At 46.2% G+C, this 21,997-nt stretch overlaps 3 protein-coding genes across 3 annotated transcripts in view; 2 read left to right on the top strand and 1 right to left on the bottom strand.

The window, feature by feature from the left end:
* The first annotated feature begins 3,067 nt into the window (after nucleotides 1-3,067).
* On the top strand, nucleotides 3,068-12,403 carry AMT (aminomethyltransferase). Its single transcript, XM_048488532.1, has 9 exons — nucleotides 3,068-3,201; nucleotides 6,181-6,348; nucleotides 7,425-7,505; nucleotides 8,703-8,834; nucleotides 9,045-9,123; nucleotides 10,261-10,406; nucleotides 10,695-10,875; nucleotides 11,364-11,519; nucleotides 11,928-12,403. Exons 1-9 carry the CDS (start codon nucleotides 3,076-3,078, stop codon nucleotides 12,104-12,106), a joined length of 1,248 nt encoding a protein of 415 aa, XP_048344489.1. The 5' UTR covers nucleotides 3,068-3,075; the 3' UTR covers nucleotides 12,107-12,403.
* A 1,265-nt stretch (nucleotides 12,404-13,668) lies between these two features.
* Nucleotides 13,669-18,169, bottom strand: TCTA (T cell leukemia translocation altered). The gene is made up of 3 exons (XM_048488537.1): nucleotides 17,885-18,169; nucleotides 14,673-14,727; nucleotides 13,669-14,528 (listed from the first exon to the last, which is right to left on the bottom strand). The coding sequence occupies exons 1-3, from the start codon at nucleotides 18,105-18,107 to the stop codon at nucleotides 14,486-14,488; spliced, it is 321 nt and encodes a 106-aa protein (XP_048344494.1). The 5' UTR covers nucleotides 18,108-18,169; the 3' UTR covers nucleotides 13,669-14,485.
* Nucleotides 18,170-19,660: 1,491 nt separating this feature from the next.
* UBA7 (ubiquitin like modifier activating enzyme 7) overlaps nucleotides 19,661-21,997 on the top strand; it is a 49,180-nt gene continuing 46,843 nt past the window's right edge. Inside the window, exon 1 of the mRNA XM_048488538.1 lies at nucleotides 19,661-20,029. Within this exon, the coding sequence (XP_048344495.1) occupies nucleotides 19,959-20,029 (71 nt within the window). The 5' untranslated portion in view covers nucleotides 19,661-19,958. The remainder of the gene's footprint in view (nucleotides 20,030-21,997) is intronic.

Below are 21,997 nucleotides of genomic sequence, written 5' to 3' on the forward strand. Positions count from 1 at the left end.
TAATGCAGATCTTGTTGTATTTTTACTTTTGGTTAATTCTATTTTAAAATGATTTGAAAATTGTAAGCCTCTTTGGGTCCTGCGTACTGTTGGAGAAAAGTGGCCTATATTCAGAGAGAGTGGTGGGATCACCCAGTACATTCGATTAATTAGATTAGTCACAAGGCCGTAGGTAAGGGGGGGGGGATTTCTCGGGTTCAACCCCCCCCCCCATTGCATGTCCGAAGCTCTGTCCCCCCCCTGTTTGTGGCTTTTTTGTAGTTTAAAGTTTTGGGGTTTTTTTGGCCTGCAGGGGACGCAGTTTTTAGGTTAGTGGCACCAAAATTTCAGGCTATTGTCAGGTGAAACTCCTGATGATACCAGCCAGGTTTGGTGAAGTTTGGTTCAGGGGGTCCAAAGTTATGGACCCCCAAAGGGGGTGCCCTCCTCCCCCATTGTTTCCAATGGGAGCTAATAGTTGATGGGGCTACCTTTTTAAGGGTCCATATCTTTGGACCCCCTGAATCAAGCTTCACTAAACCTAGGTGGTATCATCAGGATAGTCTCCTGCTGACACCACCCAAGTTGCTTCAGGGGGTCCAAAGTTATGGACTCCCAAAAGGGGTGCCCCATCCCCCATTGTTTCCAATGGGAGCTAATAGAAGATGGGGGCTACACCTTTGAGAGTCCATAACTTTGGACCCCCTCAACCAAACTTCACCAAACCTGGGTGGTATCATCAGGAGAGTCTCCTAACGATACCCTGAAAGTTTGGTGCTGCTAGTTTAACAATTGCACCCCTGACAGCAGGCACCCTCCAAATTTCCCCAGATTCTCCTTTTAAATCACCCCCCCCCCTTTGGCATGGATTTAAAGGGAGAATCTGAGGTCCCCAGATTAAACATTGAAAGTGATGCTGTTTCAGGGTGGGGGAAAACCCCAAAACATCACTTGCAATGTTGTTTTAACTGGGGACCCCAGATTTGCCCTTTAAGATGGATTTAAAAGGAGAATGTGGCCTCCCTAATTTAAACACCATTGAAAGTGATGCTGTTTGGGGTGGATTCCAGCATTACACCAGCCGCCCATGGGGTGTGTGCAAACCTCAGATTTTGCACCAGACTCCATTTTCCCTAGCTACCACTCTGCCTGGAGGGAAGGGAGAAGGGACTGTTGGCTACTAGCTGGGAGCCCAGCTGGTGGTGGGGCGGGGGGGGGGCAGGGCAGGGCAGGGCAGGGGAGTCTGCTGCCCCTGGCCTTGGAGAGCTGCTTTTATAAGTACTGAGGCCAGGGGTGGGGATTGGGGAGGTGTGGCCATGCCCCCAGGGGCGGGCGGGGGCGTGGCCTTGCCCCCCAAACCCCCCATAAAAAATCTATACCTATGTCACTGATTAGTCACATAATTTAGCTTTGTTGGCTGAGAGTTCAGGATATTAAATCATAATTAGTAGAGCTAAATATTGTAACACTCTGCCTCTGTACTGTGGCTGTGATAGGATCTTGTGCATGAAGTAAGTGTGATATAGGGACTAGAAATTAGCATCTTCATGGTCCATATGCAGAACTGATAATGATGTGTCTTATACTTGTCCACAGACTTCTCCAGAGTATCCCCTTTGCATCTGCAAGGCTGTAGTAATGGCAGAAAGTGTTGTTGAGTCCCAGCCAGCTTACAGCAACCCTGTGGCATTTCCAGCACAAGAGACATTCAGCAGGGGTGATTTGCCATTGGGTGCCACTCTAGCAACCCTGGGCTTCTTTAGTGGTCTCCTATCTAAGTACTAACCAGAGTTGACCCTGCTTAGTTTTCAAGGTTTGACAATATCAGGCTATTGTAGGCCATTCAGGTCACAGCTTGTAGGGCTGTATGGAATACCAGACTAGGAGCTCTGTATAGGATTTCCAGAACTACAAAGAACAATTTGAAGACCTTGTGGTTTGGAATTAAGGACTTCTCAACCTGCAGGCGTAAGGTTTCAACACAGCAATGCAGCGTGAAAGTTTCATGTTCCCTTATTGGATTGGGATCTCCCAGGTTACAGTGTGGGACCTCCCTTCTTCATACTTTAGCTACAGAGAAAGTAGGGATGTGTAGATAGTACCAGAAATCCAGTTTTAATCGGTTTCCATTTTGTTTCCAGGATCAGTTGAAAAACCTTTTAACATTTTTAAACTGTGGAGAACTGACATTCATCCAGTCTCACCTCTTGAACCCACCTAGCAGCTAAGAACTTCCATATCTTTCAGTGTGAATGGAACACAGAAGCAAGTGGGTTTCTACCAGAGATGGGGCTTTTTCTCTGGAGGTCCCCTAAGCTCTGTTTCTGGACATCTTCAGCCAGTTTCATCTCTGTTAGCATCTGGCAAAAGTCTTTCTCCTCTTGTGTTTTAATAGTATTTAACATTTGTCCATCTGGGCTTGCTTATTTCAGTGCCTAGCCCGCTGTTTGCTACAACCACCGCTAGCAAATATAAAAAACAGATAGAAAATAAAATCAATAATAAAACGATACAATTATGTGTATAGTTTTGTTTTTACTTTCTGCTTGTTTTGTACTTTTCTGTTTTGTAAACTACTCTGAAGGATCAATGTAGCAAAATGGAATATAAATGACAAGTGCCCCTACGCTGGCCTCTTTCAAATGAAGGATGTCACAGAGAGCTGAGTGGCAGAGCACTTTCGTCGTCTGAAGAAGCTCTCGAGCAAAGTCACAGGTCGGTAGTTCAGAGGATATCCGGAATGCTGACATAGGACCGCCGCCTGCCTGTCACAACACTGAGCTAGATGGACCAAAAGAAGCCAGCTTCCTCGGTTCTTTGCATAACTACGTAGTTGAACATAACTATGAGCGCCGGGGCAGCAGGGAGTGGCAGGTCCGCTTTCAGCAGTGATCCACTGGATCGTCCCCGATCTAAGAAAGCCTGCACCAATGGTCTTGAGAAGTGCTTGGTTGCCCCCTTGGCTCGTGCAAGGCTTCGCTCGGTCGCCGGGGTTGGGACTACAGTTCCCAAGCTCCTCCTGGGAATCGGCCGCCGAGGACAGGGTCCGAGTGGGTGGGAGGGAGGCAGAGAGGGGAGGGAAGGCGTTCCCCAGCCATGTCGTCGGGGCGCTGGATGGCTGGACGGATGCTGCGGGCTGGGGCTGCGGTGCGGGGGGTGCCTCCGCGCTTGGGGATCGGCGTCCCCACTCTACGGGGCAAGCGGGGCTACGCTGCTGGGCAGGTGAGCAGAGGGGCCCCTTCTCCCACCCTTGGGCGAGAGCGGGACAGTCTTGTGCAGGGTTGCTGCTGCTGGGGAAGACGCGAGCTCGGTGGCACTCCTAAGAGTATTGGTGTGGGAGCAAGCGCCGCTCCATAACATTTATGAGATATTTTTTTTAAGTGTTGCATTGCTAAAGCAGGAGGCGGGATGCTACTTCTGTTTCGACAGGACCCCGTAGCTGAAGCGGTCCAACACTTTGTGCTGGAGGAGGTCAAAGGGAGGAGGGGGATGTCGCCCGAGAAAATTTCCAAAATGGCATAAATCCAGATATGTTAGATGCATTCTTGCCCGAGGCTGTATTTGAGTTTGACACCTGTTTAGACACTCCCCGGTTGATCTTTGCTTCGCCGAAAACGGGAAGACACTCTGGGCAGGGAGCGTTGCCTTCACGCTGGCAAACTTCAGACAGCGCTGGCAAATGCCCCTGTCTGGACTTTCACCATCTGAACTGACTGCTATCTTGTGAGAGTTTCCTGCGGTTTTGCTGAGATTGCTGATGTCCCTTGAAACAGATATTTGACCAAGGAGTCTTCCACTGAAGATGGAAATGCTGCAAGCACCCAAAAGCAAGCAATCTCTCCCTTTCTTGTAGCATGTTCACAAGTTGCAATGAACATATGTACAATCTGTGTATAGTGTACAATTGATATTCCTTTCGATATGTGCTGAGTTATCCTGTTGTGACATTCAGTGTATGTACAGCTGAGTGTGTGAATTGAAGCTCTCATTTACCCAGGTACTAGTCCCTGGATTCATCTGAATCTCAGCTCTTTCTTATGGACGGGGATATACAGTACATGCAGGATATACATGTTCACTGTAACATACAAATTGGGCTACAACAGGGAAAGTTATTCTTCTTGTAGCCTTTCAATATCAGAGGGAGTACCTGTTTACATCTGCCCAGGGGGTATATTTTGTTAAGAAATATTTTGCTCAATGGTGCAGAATCAATAGAATGGCTGAGCGAAGTATTTACAGGCTTCAACTGAAGAAATGACCAGTGTTAAGGGGTCGTATGAATTAAAAGAAGATGCCTTCCACATATAGTCCCAACTAGAAGCACTACTAGTAGCCTGCAGCACAAACACTCAAACTATCCCCATTAATCAGTATTTGGATAATCACGATTTCTCACTACTAATGCAAGAACATTGGGAATAAGCATAGGGACAGCTCACTTTACATGGCTGGGCATTTGTCTTGTAGAAGTACAGATCTACACTATCCATTCTTTCAACTGTAAGCAATTTCTCTCCTGTGACTTTTTTAAAACCATGAATGGTGCTGCAGTAAGAAAGTCTGTACACACAGGCAGTTGTCATTACCTGCTATACTGAGGAAAACTGAAAATAGGATTTATCTGGAGATAATCACGACTTAACTTTCAGCCATAAACACGTAGCCCAGAGCTTAACTGGCTGAGAAAGTGTACCTGGTGTGCTGGCTGAGGTACCTGGCTGAGAAAGTGACAACAGAGGAGACTTGCTTACCTGTGAGGGGTCCAAAGGGCGGGCTCTCTTTTCCCTCTTGATGTTGGCCTTGTTATAAAGCACTAAGCAAACACGGCTCACTACAAAGGTCAGAGGCACTCCGACAGAGCTGCCCCTTGCCACCAAAGTATTCTTTATAGTGAAATATGCCAAGGTTAGCCTTTGGTATATTTTGTTGTAAAACATATGGAGTGGTCAGATGTGGGCATACTGCCACCCTCTTCAAATATTGTAATGCCAAAGGTTTTGAACTTATTCCAGCTTCTTTCTGAAGATAGGGCTGGGTGTGTGGGTCAACAACTGTGCTGCCCCTTATGTGGGGATGAGATGGTAGCCTTCTGGATTGTATATCTCAAGGCTGCAAATATAGGGGCAATTTTTAAAAAATGTACCATGATTACAAAAAATCCTCAAAGTATGGAGAAAGTTAGCATAGCCCTTTCTGTCATGTGCTCATTTACTGTAACTGAAGACTATACTGTAGCCCTCTGGCTTGCACATTATGGTACAACACTTGAGCCATGTAGGTTGGTAGGGTGGAATCCTGGGTGTGAAGCCAACATATCAAGATTATCCCTGAAAGCAATTCATGCCAGAAAGGAGCCCCAAGACACCTGTTGGCAGGCACATCTTGCCTTCTGCTCTTTTTTGCCCTCTGGACTTCTTTCTGACACCACTTGTTCCTCTTGGTTACCTTTCTCAAGGACTGTGTGAACTCTGAGACAGCAAGAGGGTGTAGGGGTGAGCCTGTGAACCCGGCAGAACCGTAGAAGGAGCGCTAGGCATGCCGGTGCCTGCTACGGCCTTCCGGGCGCACACGCTCCCCCAACCCCCGCTCCCCCATGAGTCACGGGTCGTGAACTGCCTGACCCGCGGTCACCAGGTGTCCCACACAAAGGGACACAACGGCTCCTGCCCTCAGGTGAAGATTAGGCCCAGACATGGATGCTTCCTCCCGCACGTAGCAGCCCGATGAGATCATGCATCACATGATGATCTCCCGCTCTCCCGCTCTCCCGACCTCCCGTTGTCCCGCCTGCCCGACCCCTTTTACACGCCCCCATTGAAACCCTAATAAAAGGTGTGAGGGGCGAGCGCACGGCAGAGTTGCCAGGATCACGGGATCCCGCACTTCCTGCTTGCTGGCTCTCTCCACCAGATGAAATCTCCGCATGTCGTCTCTTCCCTGGGACCTCGTGGGTACGACTACAGAGGGTCCTGCAGATTTAGCAAAATCAGCATTGTGAGCCTTGAGCAATCCAGGACTGCACCCAGAGGGGTCAGCATAGTTGGAAGCTGGGGAGGGCAAGAACTGTGTTGTGCACATTCCTGGAACAGGACTGAGATGGGTCTGGTATGGGAGTAGCTATGATGTAAGTAGACAAATGTGCTGGACTGTGATGATTACATGTGGGTGACTGACCATTGGTGCTCACTTCCTCTGTAGGACAGCCTGAAGCGAACACCTCTTTATGACTTTCACCGGCACCATGGTGGAAAGATGGTGGATTTTGCTGGCTGGAGCCTACCTGTGCAGTACACTCGCAGCCACTTGGAGTCCCACCTGCACACGCGTCAGCAGTGCTCACTCTTTGATGTGTCTCACATGCTGCAGGTAAGGTCTGAAGGAGCGGCTGGCCACAGAAGAAGGACCCTGCCTTACTGCCATAGCTTCTCTTGTTCTTCACCACATTTAATCCCCAAATACATCACTAGTGACCAATTTTAAACCTGACCAGTGTTGATCAGCCATGGCCCATGCAGATACCTTTCAAAATGTGGTGATCCTTATGGTCCTGCCCCTGTGCCCCACTATGTTGAGCAGGTTTTTTTTAATTAGTCTTCAACAAGTGCTTTGGGGGAATTATAGCAGCATTGTGAGAGGTCTGAGCTGATTTGCAAGGACTTAAGAGAGCTGGGGAAGGATGATGGATGCCAACTGAATGGGCTGACTTAGCTCAGGGCTGGTAAAATACGCTCTGCGGTGTGATCCATGTATGCAGAGGTGGGTATTTAATTCAGACAGCAGAGCAGTAGGCATTGTGTTGGTAATTTGTACCACGGTCTCTGCTTTTCATGGAAACTTTTAGCGGAATTAAAACATGGTCTGACCTTTTAATGATATTGCCGGACTCCTATGGTTAAATGCAGTTGGCACCACATTTAAGTGGTTCAAACAGCAATGAAAACTAATTGTGACACAGTACATTTTCCTATCACTAGGACTTGCTGCATGCACTCCTGGACTAATTAATGCAAGCCAGTTCATATTCATATCATTAGCCATTGTTGATGATACCTGCTAGTCTGAGACCTAGCACTAATTTCTGCTGATGGCATTCTGACCTACTAACTTCTGCTCCAGTTCAAAATAACTTCTCACCAGTGCTGCTCTTGGAAAATGGGAACCCCCAGGATCATGGAGGGGGGGGGGGGCTGGGAAGGCTGAAGAATGTAGCAAGCAAAGGAAACAAGCAAAAATCATCCCCACCTCCATCAGCAGAAATACTGCAGGAGAACTAACCTTACATTTGGACTTTTTGCTGGCAATTCTTGCCATATTGTACAACCCAGCTGCACCAAACCATGCAGTTGCCGGCTAGGCAGTAGTCCCATGCCCAGCTCTGGAACCTGACCATGTCCTGGGTACTACATAACATGTGGGCAATGTGACTTTATTGTCCTTCACAGACTAAAGTGTTTGGCAGAGAGCGGGTGAAGTTCCTGGAGAGCCTGGTAGTTGGGGACATTGCAGAACTGAAGCCAGATCAGGTATGTTGGAGGCCTGTGAGTTCGAGACAGATGTGGTCCAATGGACAACATGCTGGGATTATAGATGAGACTCTCAAGTTCACATACTTCTTGACCAGATTTTTTTAGCAAGTTGGTTCTGGTCATGATGCTGTAAGATGTGGAATGGAGGTCTCTTGCTTTAAGCAGCAGGAAACCAGGAGCCCAATTCAGATTGAGATTGTGATGTGAGGTTTAAGCCTCCTCCCTCATGCCATTTTTCTGACCTGAAAGAGCCACATTCATGTATCTGCCACAATAGGGCAAACAGCATCTCCATGCAGTCATTTCAGTTGAGGAAAACAGTTTGTACCACGGTCCCAACCAAGACCCTGTTCACATGTTCCTCTAAGAAAATGGAGTGCTGACTGAGGGCTCTGTTCATGGAACTGCCATGACTAGTCTGGTCTTTAGACTGACTGATCACAGGGCAACTGAGAAGGCAAAATTAGGCAGTGATATATTGTAACCTTCCCTGAGCCCACGAGATGGAACAGGGGAACAAATGTAAATAAACATAATGCATGAATTTCTAATTACGATCAACTATAGTGTGCCTGAAGCATTTTTCATTATTTTTTGCAAGCTGTAACCCAGCATTGGATTACCGGGGGGTGGGGTGGGGGGAGCAGTACTGTACTACAGTTTGTAGTACCTCTGTTTCCAGAATAGATGGCACAAAGGTGTACTGCCCAGTACCCAAAAGCAAATTATTAAAATGATCACAGAATATCCCTGTGGCTCTTAATCTCTTAAAAACAACAACAACACACTAGGGCTGGTGGCTTTGTTATCACACAAATATAGGAGAAACCTTGAACAAAAATCTGTGTAGTAGGGGGGAGTTGATGTCACAGTCCATGATTAATGGGTGTCTGGAATTTTTGCGCATTTACACTCTGCACAGCAATAGCCAACATAAGTGATGCACCATGGTGGCTGCGAAGACAATGGCTGCCTTTCCTGCCCCTGACTTTGATCCTTTATTATTGAATTTCTACCCATGACCGATTGTCCAGTGACACTTTTTAGTCTAACAACTGCCCATGACACCTATTTCAATATAAGCTTTATTCTTGTTGTTAGTCTTTAAGATGCCAGTAGACTTTTGTTTTGCTGCAACAGTTGACTTAAAAAGGCTGGTCATTAGAGTCAGGCTGAGACCAGTTTTATTTCCAGGGCACTCTGTCTCTATTCACGAACGAAAAAGGAGGCATCCTAGATGACTTGATTGCGACAAGCACTTCAGAGCAACACCTCTATGTGGTCTCCAACGCAGGCTGCAGGGACAAAGATTTAGCCCTCATGCAGGTATGTTTCCAGCCAGGTTCACCCGGGGAGGAAGCAACACAAAAAACTGGGATGACAGGTAAGCAGTTACTTCTGTTATTCTTGGTGACTTGATTTGTCTCTCTCCTGCAGATGTTGAAGTCTGATTACAGGAAGGATGGGATGGGATGGACGAGGAGAGACTGTCCCTAGGTTGTATGATCTTGCTGCCTTTCTTGTTTCTTCTTGCAGGACAAGGCAAAAGAAATGAAAGCTGCTGGATATGATGTCGATGTAGAAGTTTCAGAGAATGCTTTGCTTGCTCTGCAAGGTACATCTAACCTCTGCAACTATCATGCTAACAAAACTGGAGAAATGTGTATTCCAGTAACAGGACCAGACACTCACCTTGTGAAAGAATGCACTGAACTTTCAGTGCCTATTGTTCTGAAAGAGTTGGAGTTTGTGGCTACTTTTCTCAACTGTAAGGAGTCTCAAGAAAGCTTACAATGGCCTTCCCTCCCCTCCCCACAACAGCCACCTTGTGAAGTAGGTGGGGCTGAGAGTGTTCTGAGAGAACTGTGATTAGCCCAAGGTCATCCAGCAGGCTTCATGAGTAGCAGTGGGGAAAACTAACCTGGTTCACCAGATTAGAGTCCTCCACTCTTAACCATTACACCATTACAGCATATTCCAAACACCAATCACACGTTGTGTGAAGAAGTGTTTCCTTTGAATTAGGACTAATAAACGTGTGATTGGTGTTTGGAATATGCTGCCACAGAAGGTGGTGATGGCCACTAACCTGGATAGCTTTAAAAAGGGCTTGGACAGATTTATGGAGGAGAAGTCGATCTATGGCTACCAATCTTGATCCTCCTTGATCTCAGATTGCAAATGCCTTAGCAGACCAGGTGCTCGGGAACAGCAGCAGCAGAAGGCCATTGCTTTCACATCCTGCATGTGAGCTCCCAAAGGCACCTGGTGGGCCACTGCGAGTAGCAGAGTGCTGGACTAGATGACTCTGGTCTGATCCAGCAGGCTAGTTCTTATGTTCTTATGTACTGGCCATGTTTCTTCTAGCTTCAAGTCATTTGTTCTGTTGCATTTGCTGTACTCCCATCTAAAACACCCTATTAGTTTTGCTTTGTTAGGCTCACTTGGGTCTTACAAGTCTAGTTCATGATCAGCTGAAGGGACACTAGTTAGTCTTGGGCCTGACTTCAAAAACTCACTATAAGTTGGTACACATTTCTATGCTCCCCTCTACCCTTGATCTCTAATCAAGACATGGTTAGGCTTACAGAAGGAAGCATTGGGTCCATTATGTAGTTAAAACAACATCTATAGCTGAAATAGACAATTCTTCCATCACTCAATTAGGATTTGTTTTGGGAAGGATCTTTGGAACTTACAGACGCTTGCAGATCTTTCAGCCTGCTATTCTGCTTCCTTCTTCCCCTACCAGGTCCTGCCATGGCCCGTGTGCTGCAGGCTGGGGTGTCAGACAGTCTGGCTAAGCTGCCCTTCATGAGCAGTGCGGTGATGGGTGTATTTGGCGTGCAAGGCTGCAGGGTCACACGTTGCGGCTACACAGGCGAAGATGGCGTAGAGGTACCACATAGTCACCTCACCCAGGGGATAAAAGGGAATGGGGCAACATGACAGCAGAAGTCATGTGGTTTGATGAAGTCAGATTGCATGGGGGAAGAGTCACTGAGAAGGGAGCAGTCAGCTCAGGCCAGACAGAAGAGACCGCACCAAATCAAGCTGGTTGGGATTGAGGAGTCAGACCAAGTGAATAACAGAGGCTGGCCAGGAGTGAACAAGGCGAGTAACCAAAATTGGGTCAGGAGGGTACAAAGCCCACTGACCAAATAACAAATGTTTTTCCCTACCCAGATCTCTGTCCCTGCAAGCCAAGCAGTAGAGCTGGCTGAGAACTTGCTCAAAGATCCAACTGTGTGGCTGGCAGGACTTGCTGCTCGAGATAGTTTGCGTCTGGAGGCAGGGCTCTGTCTCTATGGGAATGACATTGAAGAGAGCACAACTCCTGTGGAGGCCAGTCTGACATGGACCCTGGGTAGGTGTTTGCTGCATCTCTGGATTTGTGCTGCCTCCCCCTCCCCCTTTCCTCTCTCAATGCAGAACTTGATCAAACTCCTCCCCTGGGCCACTCAAATCAACTACTGTGTTTACTCAAAAGGAAGACAACCCTGAATGTAAGACTATCCCTCTTTTAAGAAGTCACTCACAAAAGGTGTTACTTTACATAACTGTAACTTAAATACAAATTTAAGATGGCCCCTTACGTTTCTTGGTAGCTTATGTAGACAAAACTTTGCCTTCCTTTTGGGAAAACAGTGTACTCCCAGGTCCAGGGTGTGCAGGGCAGGAAATACACAGAAATAATAAATTGGCAAAGGGAAGGAAGTTGTTAAGAGTTTTCAGTGGCATGAATGAAAGCTTATGTAACATATCTGCCCCCAAGTGCAAGGTCATTTGAATTAGGGCAGTGGGATTCCCAATCTGATTACTAGCAATAACACTTTCCTTTTGACTGGTTCTCAGGGAAACGCCGACGTATTGCCATGGATTTTCCTGGTGCGCAGATCATTGTGGCTCAAATCAAAGAAAAGCCAAAGAGGAAACGTATAGGACTGATTTCCACAGGTCCTCCTATCCGTCAACACATGCCGGTCCTTGGCCCAGAAGGCAAAATCATTGGTAGGTGGAGCATCAGTTTGGAATGTTTCATTCCCCCCCCCCCCCCGCCTCCCACTGGGCAAGTTAGCTTTAGAGATAAAGGAAAATAGTTCCAGCTTAAATGACCGTGTCTGGCCCAGGACCCAATGTGCTTTACCATCCTAGCAGGGATCAGTTTTGTCTTTAAGTGCCACTGGTATTCTTTTTTTCATTTCATTGTTTAGAAGTAGCTTCCAATAGATGCCTAATGCTTCACAACCTAGCAGTTCAGTTACTGCAAATAACATTTGAAGAACTCTGCTGGACACCAAGAACAGCAGCCAACTGCTTGATCATGCATAGCTTATCAAGGTCACTACTAGAGCAAAACTAGAGCCATTAAGGGTGGTTGCATGTCTCTCATTAACTTACCTTTCCTTCCTATTCAAGGTGAGGTTACAAGTGGCTGTCCCTCACCCTGTCTGCAGAAGAACATTGCCATGGGCTACGTGGAGAGTGAACATAGCAAACTGAATACAGACCTCATGGTAGAAGTGAGGAAGAAGAGCTGTCCAGCTCTAGTGACCAAGATGCCCTTTGTACCCACCCACTACTACACAGTGAAATGAGCTGCTGCTGCTGGCACAAACTGTTTTGTACTGTCAACCTGTGTAAAAAGTCATTGGGACTTCCTTTAAGAATGGTGGCTGCCAGAACCAATCAGTACTTAAAAAGGAAGACCAGTTTAATCTGCTGAAGAAATTGCCTTAGCAGCTAAAAAGAGCAGCATAGACTAGTCCCAGGAGATGTGTGCCTTTAAACTAGTACTGACGTAGCAATAACTTGAGCTGCCACAGTCCCTGCACAGAGCCTGCCTAGGTCTGTACTGGTTTCCAGTTTAATCAAAAATTAAACAGTACCCTTAACTTCTCTGCTGCCCTCTACTTATTTGAGATGCAGTCATAAATAACATTCCTGCGATCCGATATGTGCTCAACTAGACCTTCTAGTAAAGTTGACACCCATGTTTATTGTTTCTGTTCTTGAAGTAGGAAGAGGTAAGCACATTGCTTATCCCTTTGATATATTTCAACATCAGAGCTAGGTTTTCTTAATTATACAAACATGTTTTGGTCCCAACTGGTACATTTTAACAAGCTTTTATTCCCTTGGGTAATAATGAATGGGAGATATCTTCTACAGATGGTCTCTGAGAGACAATGGAGTCCACCATTCCCAGTTCCAATATGAAATGTACATTATTGGTGTCAGGACTTCTAATTCAAAAAGGATGCTGGTCTACAAACAAGCTCCATGATATGGGCAGTCAAAAATGGACCTGGCTTCATTCACTGCACTAAATGACTTCTTGACTAGTTCTCTTCTTTTCAATTACGCACACAAACCATTTTACCTAAGTCAGTATTAGGTCTCGAAACCTTTAGTCAATACTTTGAAGTATTGATCAGTAGTGTTTATTGAAGAGGTATCAAAGCACTATATGTGGCAAAACCAGTTCTCATGAAGCTGGCAGAACGAAGCTCCCCTGTTGAGAACCCCCCTCCTGTTTTCCCAAGAGGTTGTGAAAAACAGTCTTGGGAGCTGAGGCGCCTCAAGGTCAGCAGCAGACAGCACGAGATCACTTCCTGCCCTACGAAATAACGGATGTAATACAGTTCTCATGGGACAGAGGTACTAGGGAAAGCCTAGTTGTCTACAAACCGTGCAGAGCCACAAAGTAGAGATCAAGGAAAGAATACACAGATGGCAGTGGATACATGTAGCAGCCTGATCATATATATGGTCATATATATCTTTCTAGCAGCAGTAATTGGTTATTTTAAGAAGTTACATGGATCTGGGAATGTATTTCAATCACATAGATAGCATCCTCCTGACAGGCAGACAGCTGTTTTTCTAAAGAGAATTCCTGGGGGGGTTCTAGAAACACCGGATCAACAATTCTAGAATTTGAAAAAAGGCAGCATTCTGGTCAAATTCTTCTGTTTGGGTGAATTCCTCCATTTGTTTCCAGCCTAGATAATTCATAAGGTAGAACCTGAACATGCTGCTTTGGGCTGTAAAGAATGCAAATTATCTATCAGAAAGTAGCCTAGGTTTAAGTAACTACATATCTAAAAATGTTCATGAAGTACCAAGAAGATCAGTTAATGCAAAAAGAAACACATGATTTGCTTTGGCCATTATCTCTTTATAATATGTACATTATACACAACCAACAAGGAGGCAGCGTTTGGCAGAATGAAGTGCTAATCAGTACCTCTAATACCACACAGCTGCAGAGCACACTCTACATTACTCCTCCAGGGAATGAGCACCAAGAACTATAGTTTGGAGCGGGAACATTTGTAGAAGTTGGTGAGCTCGTAGATCTCAGTTGGGGACACACAGTGCAAAGACTTATTGAGGCAAGGAACGAGAAAGGATTTCAAATTTCTTGGACTAGGCCACCACAGCTTGCTAAAGACAGCTTTCGTCTGATACTAGCAAGGGTGACTTAAACTCTAAAGAAAAATCTGAGGCTCTCCCCAACATCAGTGTTCTTCTTCATCCTTGAGATTTATTTCCCTTGAACTGTTTTAAACCAAGAGGAGTTCAAACACAACTGCAGAAAAGAAAGCAAACCCAACCCAACCAACCCAATAAGCTACCTTGATGTTGAACAGAAGGAGACTCAAGGCTGGTTTGCAGAATGAATAGCACTACAGCAAAAAGAAGAATGCTAACAACTTAAAGGAGGGAAACTGCAGCTTCCCCAACCTGAGTAGAGCAACCCTGAGACTCCACACTTGATAACTGGAGGGATCAGAGCAGTCACAGGGGAACAATCCTTACAGCACCAGTGTTAGCCAGCAGCCAGGCCACAGGGCAGGAGAAAAGGCAAGCATGGCTGCAGTTTCCTTAGCACTGACGGACCAAGGCCTCTTGCCCAGCAGGCATCCTCTATGCTCCTGAGCAGCAACAGTCTGGTTTTGTTAGCTCCGTTATTATTCCCGATGGGTTTTCACAGTTTCATTGCTTGAGCTCTCCCTGAGGAAAATCAAATACAACACATTAGTAAATCAGAGGCTATAGGTAAAAATCATCCTGTTTTCTCTGGCATTTGGTGTTCAAGCTGATGCTGATTCCGTAATGGAGACAGGGGGATCCAAGTCAGAAGCACAAGACACTTACCACACTGAGAAGTGGGAGGAGCCATCAGGAGTCCCTCCATTCTGTCCTCCAGGACCTGGAAAGGAGAAAGCAGTCAAACAAACGTTTTCTCTGAAACTGTCCCACTCCACAAAGAGCTACCAATGCTTTTGCCAATGGGTTGTAAGATAAAAACTGGTTAGGGAAAATCATATAAATTTCACTCTATGCAATTTACAACTCACCAACTAGGGCAAAGCAACTGTCCCTGGATCTCTCTCTGTCCTTTAAATTACACTGATCAAAAGTAACAAAAAAGGGTAATCTGATAGAAAATCTTGGCAGCTGTCAGCAAGCTATTGGGCCAGCTGAAGATTTCTTCCTAATGTGAGTTCTGCAGCAGTGCTTCTTTGGCTTCTATTTCTTGCACAGCTTCACTTCCTCCCTGGGACAGTGGATGCAAGCATACCCCTTCTCACAGTCTTTCTGCCCACTCTAATTTCTTAGTTGTAGAGGAATTTTTCAGAAGAGTGGTGCATGATAACAAATCAGTAAAACCAAATAGACAATGTTTTTTTACTGAGCCTGGAACACAAGTAGATCAAGATCAAAAGCTAGGAAATTGTGGGAATAAATTAAGTATACACAAACTCTTTAGAAGGTATTTCATAGAAACCATATTTAGAAAGGCACCTGATAAAAAATCTCAGTAATCTAAAAAAAGACTCCTAAATACGCAACCATAACATTAATCCCAGCAATTACAGAACAATCTGTTTAGAAATAATGTCACTGAAATAAATAAAATGAAGGCCATATATATTGATCACTTTTAGATCCAATAAACTTAAAAGGATAAAAAGAAACCACTGCTATGTAGCTGACAAAAAATTGGAGAGGTACAGTATTTGCAAGCAAGTCCTTTTCAACTATTTTTATTCAAGTAGGAATACACTAACAAATAACAATTAAAACTAACAGTGGCCAGAAACTCTCCTAGTTGAAATCAAATAACAAAGCTGATTTGGGTACTTAAGGTTTTGTGAACTGTGCAGTAAGGGCTTCTGAGTTGGGTACTTGGGGGGGAGGTCAATATTTACAGGGCCTTACATAAATCATTTTGGGAACTCCTGTATATTGCAGGAAAGGGAAACAAGTAATTAAGAAATCTGGTGGACTAGTCTGCCCAGCTTAACCAAGTGGATAAGCTTTTCCATTGCAAAGAAATGCCAGACTTTTTCAGGACACTGGCTTTTCTGGATGAGGGCTTCTGTTTTCAAGTGTCCACCTAATCAGAGGCGTAGCTAGGCCAGAGTACGCCCGGTGCACACTCTGGCTTTTCCGCCCCCCCGTGGCCCCCCCTGAGGCACCCCATTCCACTTACTTTTAGGAAAGGAGAAGGCCTGCATTGCCTGGGCCTGGTGGGAACTACATTTCCCAGGAGCCCCTGGGAAATGTAGTTCCCATCAGGCCCAGGCAACGCAGGCAGGCTTCTTCTCTGGGATGTTCCATTCCTAAAAGTACGTGTGGGGGGTGTGCCGTGGGGGGCCATGGGGGGACTTTTCTGCCCCCCGTGTGACTAGAAATGATGCGCCCGGTGCGTTGCGCACCCCCCAGCCCCCTGGTGGCTTTGCCACTGCACCTAATACTAGCACAGCTGCCATCAAGACACAAATATAATTCTTTATAAATGGCATGTTATGTCCTCATACCAGCAACATTCCAGATGCTTTAAAATCTAGGCCCCAGCAATTCGATTAATGTTAATCAAAGTAACCACCTACCAAATGTGAAACTTTAGACAACTGCACCAATTGCAGCAGAAGGTTCCGCTGTTCTCCCACCCCTGTTGGCAGGGCCCGTTTCCTGCAATATGACACGTTCTGTTGGGGTAATATTCTGGTAAGCCAGAATTTTAGGGATGCCTCCACAGCTCATTTACCCCATAACAATGCTGAACTCATTAGAAAGTAGATTCTTGACATTAACCAGTTAGCCTTTGAATGACTTTCTGGACTTTGGCACCATTCCAGCAAGACTGAATAATCTTTCTAGCTCTCAGACAACAACATAAAACGTCTCAGTTTTCTGGAAACTATCCAAAGGAAAAGTTCAACAAGCAGAGATCACTTAATGTCTTGTTTGGGCTCTGGTAACTCTTATGTATAATTCATGCACAAAAAAAGTCTTAACCAAGTATTACAAGGAGAAGGGAGATAAAGGGGGAGGGGAGTGTCAGTGGTAGATCCTGTACTTTGTCCAGCTTCACAAGGATTCAGCCCCCAATATATTCAGTAACAGGATCCCAAGTAAAAGGTAACATGAAAGCAGACTAGGTGAGGGAGGCTTGGACAAGTACCAAGTTCCCACAGTTTGTCAAATCTATCACAGGGCACCACACAAGGCCCTTTTCAATTTTCCTCCTTGCAAAAACTCAGCAAGGCAGGCAGAGAAAGAGTGTGTGTCTTGCTCAAGGTCATCTCATAAGTGTAAAGGTCATCTCATAAGTATAATGGTTGCATGGTGATTTGAATGCAGATCTTGACAGTCTGACGTAACTACCCCAACAGTGCTCTCCTCTGCAGAGTGATTCCAGTCTAGATTGTACTGAAAGCTAGCTTTCTTTAAAGATATTTTACTCGCAAAAGATGCTTACAATGTCACTCTGGAAACAGCTACCATCACAACACCCATCTAGCCAACTATTATGCAGTCTTGGGGGAGGAGAAGACCAAGGAGTGGGGAGTCAACAAGATCAGACAACAGGGAATACTGCAACTAATGTCACAAAAACTATACTTTTCAGACACAATGAACGGCCACCTACCCCCGATCTATGAACTGACAGCAAAGCCATATAGGCCAACCTCAAGTCACAGCCTTGTTGCCACTACGTTTTGGAGGACATCGATTCATAGCATCGCCATGAGTTGGAAGAGACCTGACAGCACTTACATACACACACATGTTTAGTTTAAGACTCCATTCCAGCCTCTAGCGGCTGGTTTCTACCCGAATCCAGGCTTCAGATGCTGCTACAAAACAGAGGCCGGGGACTGAAGGCTTTGAAAGACACGCGCAGGGCTGAGGATTTGGGGAGAGAGGCAGGAAAGGTCATGCAAGCGAAGTGACGATGCCAGAGGCAGCCAGCGGAGAAGCCACGGTGAAAATGTCCACTCTGTCCGCGCGGAGGCGGCCCCATGGGCGGCGGGGACGGCAGTGTCGCAGGGCCCCCAGCAGGAAGCGAGGCCTACCTTGCCGGTAGTAGAGGCCGGTGACGGTGTTCCCGTAGACGCGCCAGGCCACCTGGATGCCCACCAAGCTCACCAGGAGCCAGAGCACGAGCAGCTGGAAGAGGGCGGCCCGCAAGTCCTGCGCCTCCCAGTCGGACACGAACTCCTGACCCAGCCAGGTCAGAGCCCGCAGCGCCCGCGACGGGCCCCCCCACTCCTCGCCCCCCGCCGCCGCCGCCGCCATCCTCCCCCGCCACCTGCACCCGCACCCGCACCCGGGCGGCAAGGCCGAGCGCGGCACCGGCAGCTCCTGCTGCGCAAACAACGCCACGGGATGGCATATGGCGCATGCGCTCGAAGGGAACTCTCGGGCCCCGCCTCCACAGCCGGGTTCCGCTGGGTGTTTGTTGTGACTGAAATATTCCACTACTCGAGTAAAAGTTTCCTGCGCAGCCAGAGCGCGTTGACTCCGAAGAAGTAATGCCCTTTGCAGTCAGTGGAACTTACTTCAGGGTGAATGTGGACTAGGTCGTCCGTTTACACCTAGATCACTGACTAAATGACATTTAGTAAATGTGCATTCGATTTAATTGCTCTGCTGGCCCAAGACTCCTCGTGCGAAAGGCTGCCTTACTCCCCACGAACCGTGTTAAAATGGGAACATTTTCTTTTCTGACAATTTTTGGCGACCTACCCCAAGGGAAGGGTGGATTCTGCAGCCTTTCCAACGATGAGGACATCCGCACTAACCACTAAGATCCATTAGTTCCTAGGCAAGGCAAGCAGAGTACACAACTAATAAGGATCGTTCAATTAAAAAGAGAAACAGAAGTGAACAAACAGTCCCTAATCCCGCCCCCTCAGCAAGGTTGCACCTAACATTATAACCTATCGTGCGGATTTCGGGGACGAGATGCTGAGAAGTGGTTCTGGCGTTTCCCGGCCACTTTGAAATGCTGCACGAAAGAAAGCTGCAGAATTCTTTTAGCGGCAACTCGTGGCGGAACATGACAATAATCATCATAATAATGCGTAGTGTCGCCCAAGATTATTAAATCGCTCTTTCGAAAGTGACTGCTATACACAGAGGTGCCGAAAGGGAGTTGAGAATGCTCCACTTTTCCGGAAAGCGATTGTCCTTCACTTTCATTTTCGTTTTCAAGGGAAGGAAAAACCAGGCGTTTCCTAGGGTCGGAGGCGGAGCAAAACCTTAGCACTGCTCTGTTCTTAGCGTTGGAGGTTCAGGTCGGGTACTGGAGGCAGCTCTCGGTTTAGGTAAGATATGTAATTTCTCCCAGCCCGAAAGAATCCTGAAACTTACACATCTGCATTCAGAGAAATCTCGTGGCTGACATTCTGTGTGATAGTGTACTTCCTGTGGGCAATGTGTCTCTTGTTGGCATTTATGCCCTTTCACAGGTGAAATTCAGATGCTGTGCACCTGTCCGTTGGCCTTCTTTAAGGTTATCTTCTTGTTGACTAGTCAGGTGAGAGCTATACTAATGTGTGGATTATTGGAGAGATGTAATGGATTTGTTTGATGTTCATATAGAATTGAATTGCATGTGCATACACCAAAGACTTCAAGTGGCTCATCTCGACTTGTAAGTCATCCTTTAGATATGAGATTCCCAGCAAAATCCAAAACATATGGCATAATGCCATTTTCTCATTCTAATACACTGGTGTTCAGTTGACAGGTTCAGCCTTAACCCCAAAGTAGTTCACTTCTATGTATCTGCCATTGACATCTGCCTTTTTAAGCACTGTTTTTTTTTAAAAAGAAAAGATAAAAGAAAAAGGAGGAAGTGAGAGAAACAGAAAGATGGGCATTCTTAGGCAAAATAATGAAAAGTGGATCCGGTATATTAATTGGGCTTAGAGGTGCCGTCTATCATGCATAATGTGGATTTTTGAACTTTCCTCACTACCCACTGGTTGTACATGAAAAAGGACAAAGAGTAACTTGATATGTTTGCAAATAGAGTATGAGGAAAAGTCACAGTTTGGAAACCTTGGAGCTTAAAGCGAGCCTAAATTCTTAGCAGAGAGAAAGGAGTTTACTTAAAGGTATTGACTCATCCCTTTCTGTTTGATGGGCAGGAGCAAAATGAACACCTTAGAGAACCTTCCAGAGATTGATGAAAGACTATACTCGCGTCAACTGTGAGTTTTTGGTTTTGTTTTATAGATAACGTAGATAATATGTTTTATAGATAATATGCAGGCAGGAGATATCCTCACAGAACAAAGAGGGCAAGTAGGGTAATGGTTCAAGGGGCCAGAGCAGAAGGTTTCAAAACAAGCAGATGTAGTTATTTATTTTGGAGGAAGGCTGGGAGAAGGGCAGCCTTGTCCTTAGACCCTGATACTGATGGCACACTCACAAGGATGTGGTCTGCTAGTCGGTATGGTGTAACCCTTCCCTAGCGGGAAAATAAGTGACACAAACATCATTTGGTAAGGCTCTGACTTCATCAAGGGCACAATTGAGTGCATAGCAATCGTGACAACATCCACCAGTCACAGAGCAGGGCACTGCCAAGGCTCCTGAGAGTGGCAGTCTTGTCACAGCCAACTGCCGCCCCTGGTTTGGCCACAGTTTGATATCACACAGCTGCCAGCCACAGGAAGGGCTGTGGCTCAGTGGAAAATATCTGATTTGCATGCAAAAGATCCCAGTTCAACCCTCAGCTTCTCCAGTTAAAAGATCAGGTGCTCTTCCTGACACCCTGGAGAGGAATTTACCTTTATGGACCAACAGTCTGATTCAGTGTAAAGGAGTTTCATGAATTCACATGCAGAGTTCTATAGGGAGAGTTCTGGGGAAGAAGAGCAGCTAGCTCTTTGACCCTACAGAGGCTGGTGGCCCAAGTGGTAGAAACCTGAGATATATATTTCAGGGGGCTCCACAGAGAAGAGTTTGAGTCCCTGTGTGCAGTCAAATTTCCTTTTGCCAGACAGATATGAAGGGGAGTCCTGTGGTCACCAGTTGGCCTGGTGAAAAATGTCTTGTCCTGTTATCAGAAGCTTAGGGTATGGAAATGGACAATTGAAGTGGACAGCTGGAGGTAAATAGCATCCCATTAAGCCTCTGTTAAAGGGGCAAGATATTTTTCTGGCAACCCTATAATCCAGCTGCAGCATTCCTGCATTCTTTTAGTACATCAAAGGCAACTACTATAGACTGCCCAAGACTTCTCTTGCCAAGAGTTTAGATTCAAGTCAATGGAGGACATGGAGGAAGCACAAGCCTTTTGCCAGGAAAGGGAAACAATGTACTCTGTGCCCAACATGGACCAGAGATGGGTCTGTGTTGCATGCCTATGTAACCATATGGATATGGCCCTCTATTGAGGTTGTGGGGAAAGGCATTTTATTCCTGAGCCATAGGAGAGTCCTAAGGAAAATGAATCCTGGGGGAGGGGAGAGTTCTGAGGAGAAAAAGGAGAGAGAAGCCATGTGGGCAGTGGTGGGATTCAAATAATTTAACAACCGGTTGTTTACAAGCACTATTTTAACAACCGATTCTGCCGAAGTGGTGCGAACCTGCTGAATCCTACTACTGCATGTGGGACTGAGGGCAAAGAACAGATTGAATGGAGAAAGAATTTCAGCAGCAGCACACACACAAACATACACACACAAGCACCGCCACAGAAACCACCACAGACAGATGGGTAGAGGACACCACCAGGTTTGAAAGACGTGCAGAAGGTCTTAGAGAGACCGTAAAAAACCCCAAATACTACATCAATCCCAACTTTAAGTTGAGTCTTTTTATATATGCATCCTGCTTTGATTGCCAGTCCTTCTTTGTTGAATTAAACCCCACTTCTGTTTTAAGTTCTACTTGTGTATAGGTGACTGGAGGATGTGGTAGTTGGGTTTGAATTTCTCTTCTGTTTTTCTTTCCCTACCAGCCATTCCTCCTATTAGGAAATGGAAGCCAGTGAGCAGGAAGCATATTCTGGGATTGGAGAGGTTTAGGAAATTGGCTAAATCCTGCTTCACCTGAGGTTGCCCAGTTCCGCACTATCATAGTGGTCACACTGATGTGGCATTGCTGTGATGTTGGTGGGTCTGGCTGAAGAGTATCTTCAAAATTTTCCACCATAGGTTTAGCCACCATCA

The sequence above is a fragment of the Sphaerodactylus townsendi genome, linkage group LG03 (genome assembly GCF_021028975.2).
Source record: "Sphaerodactylus townsendi isolate TG3544 linkage group LG03, MPM_Stown_v2.3, whole genome shotgun sequence".
Lineage (NCBI taxonomy): Eukaryota > Metazoa > Chordata > Lepidosauria > Squamata > Sphaerodactylidae > Sphaerodactylus > Sphaerodactylus townsendi.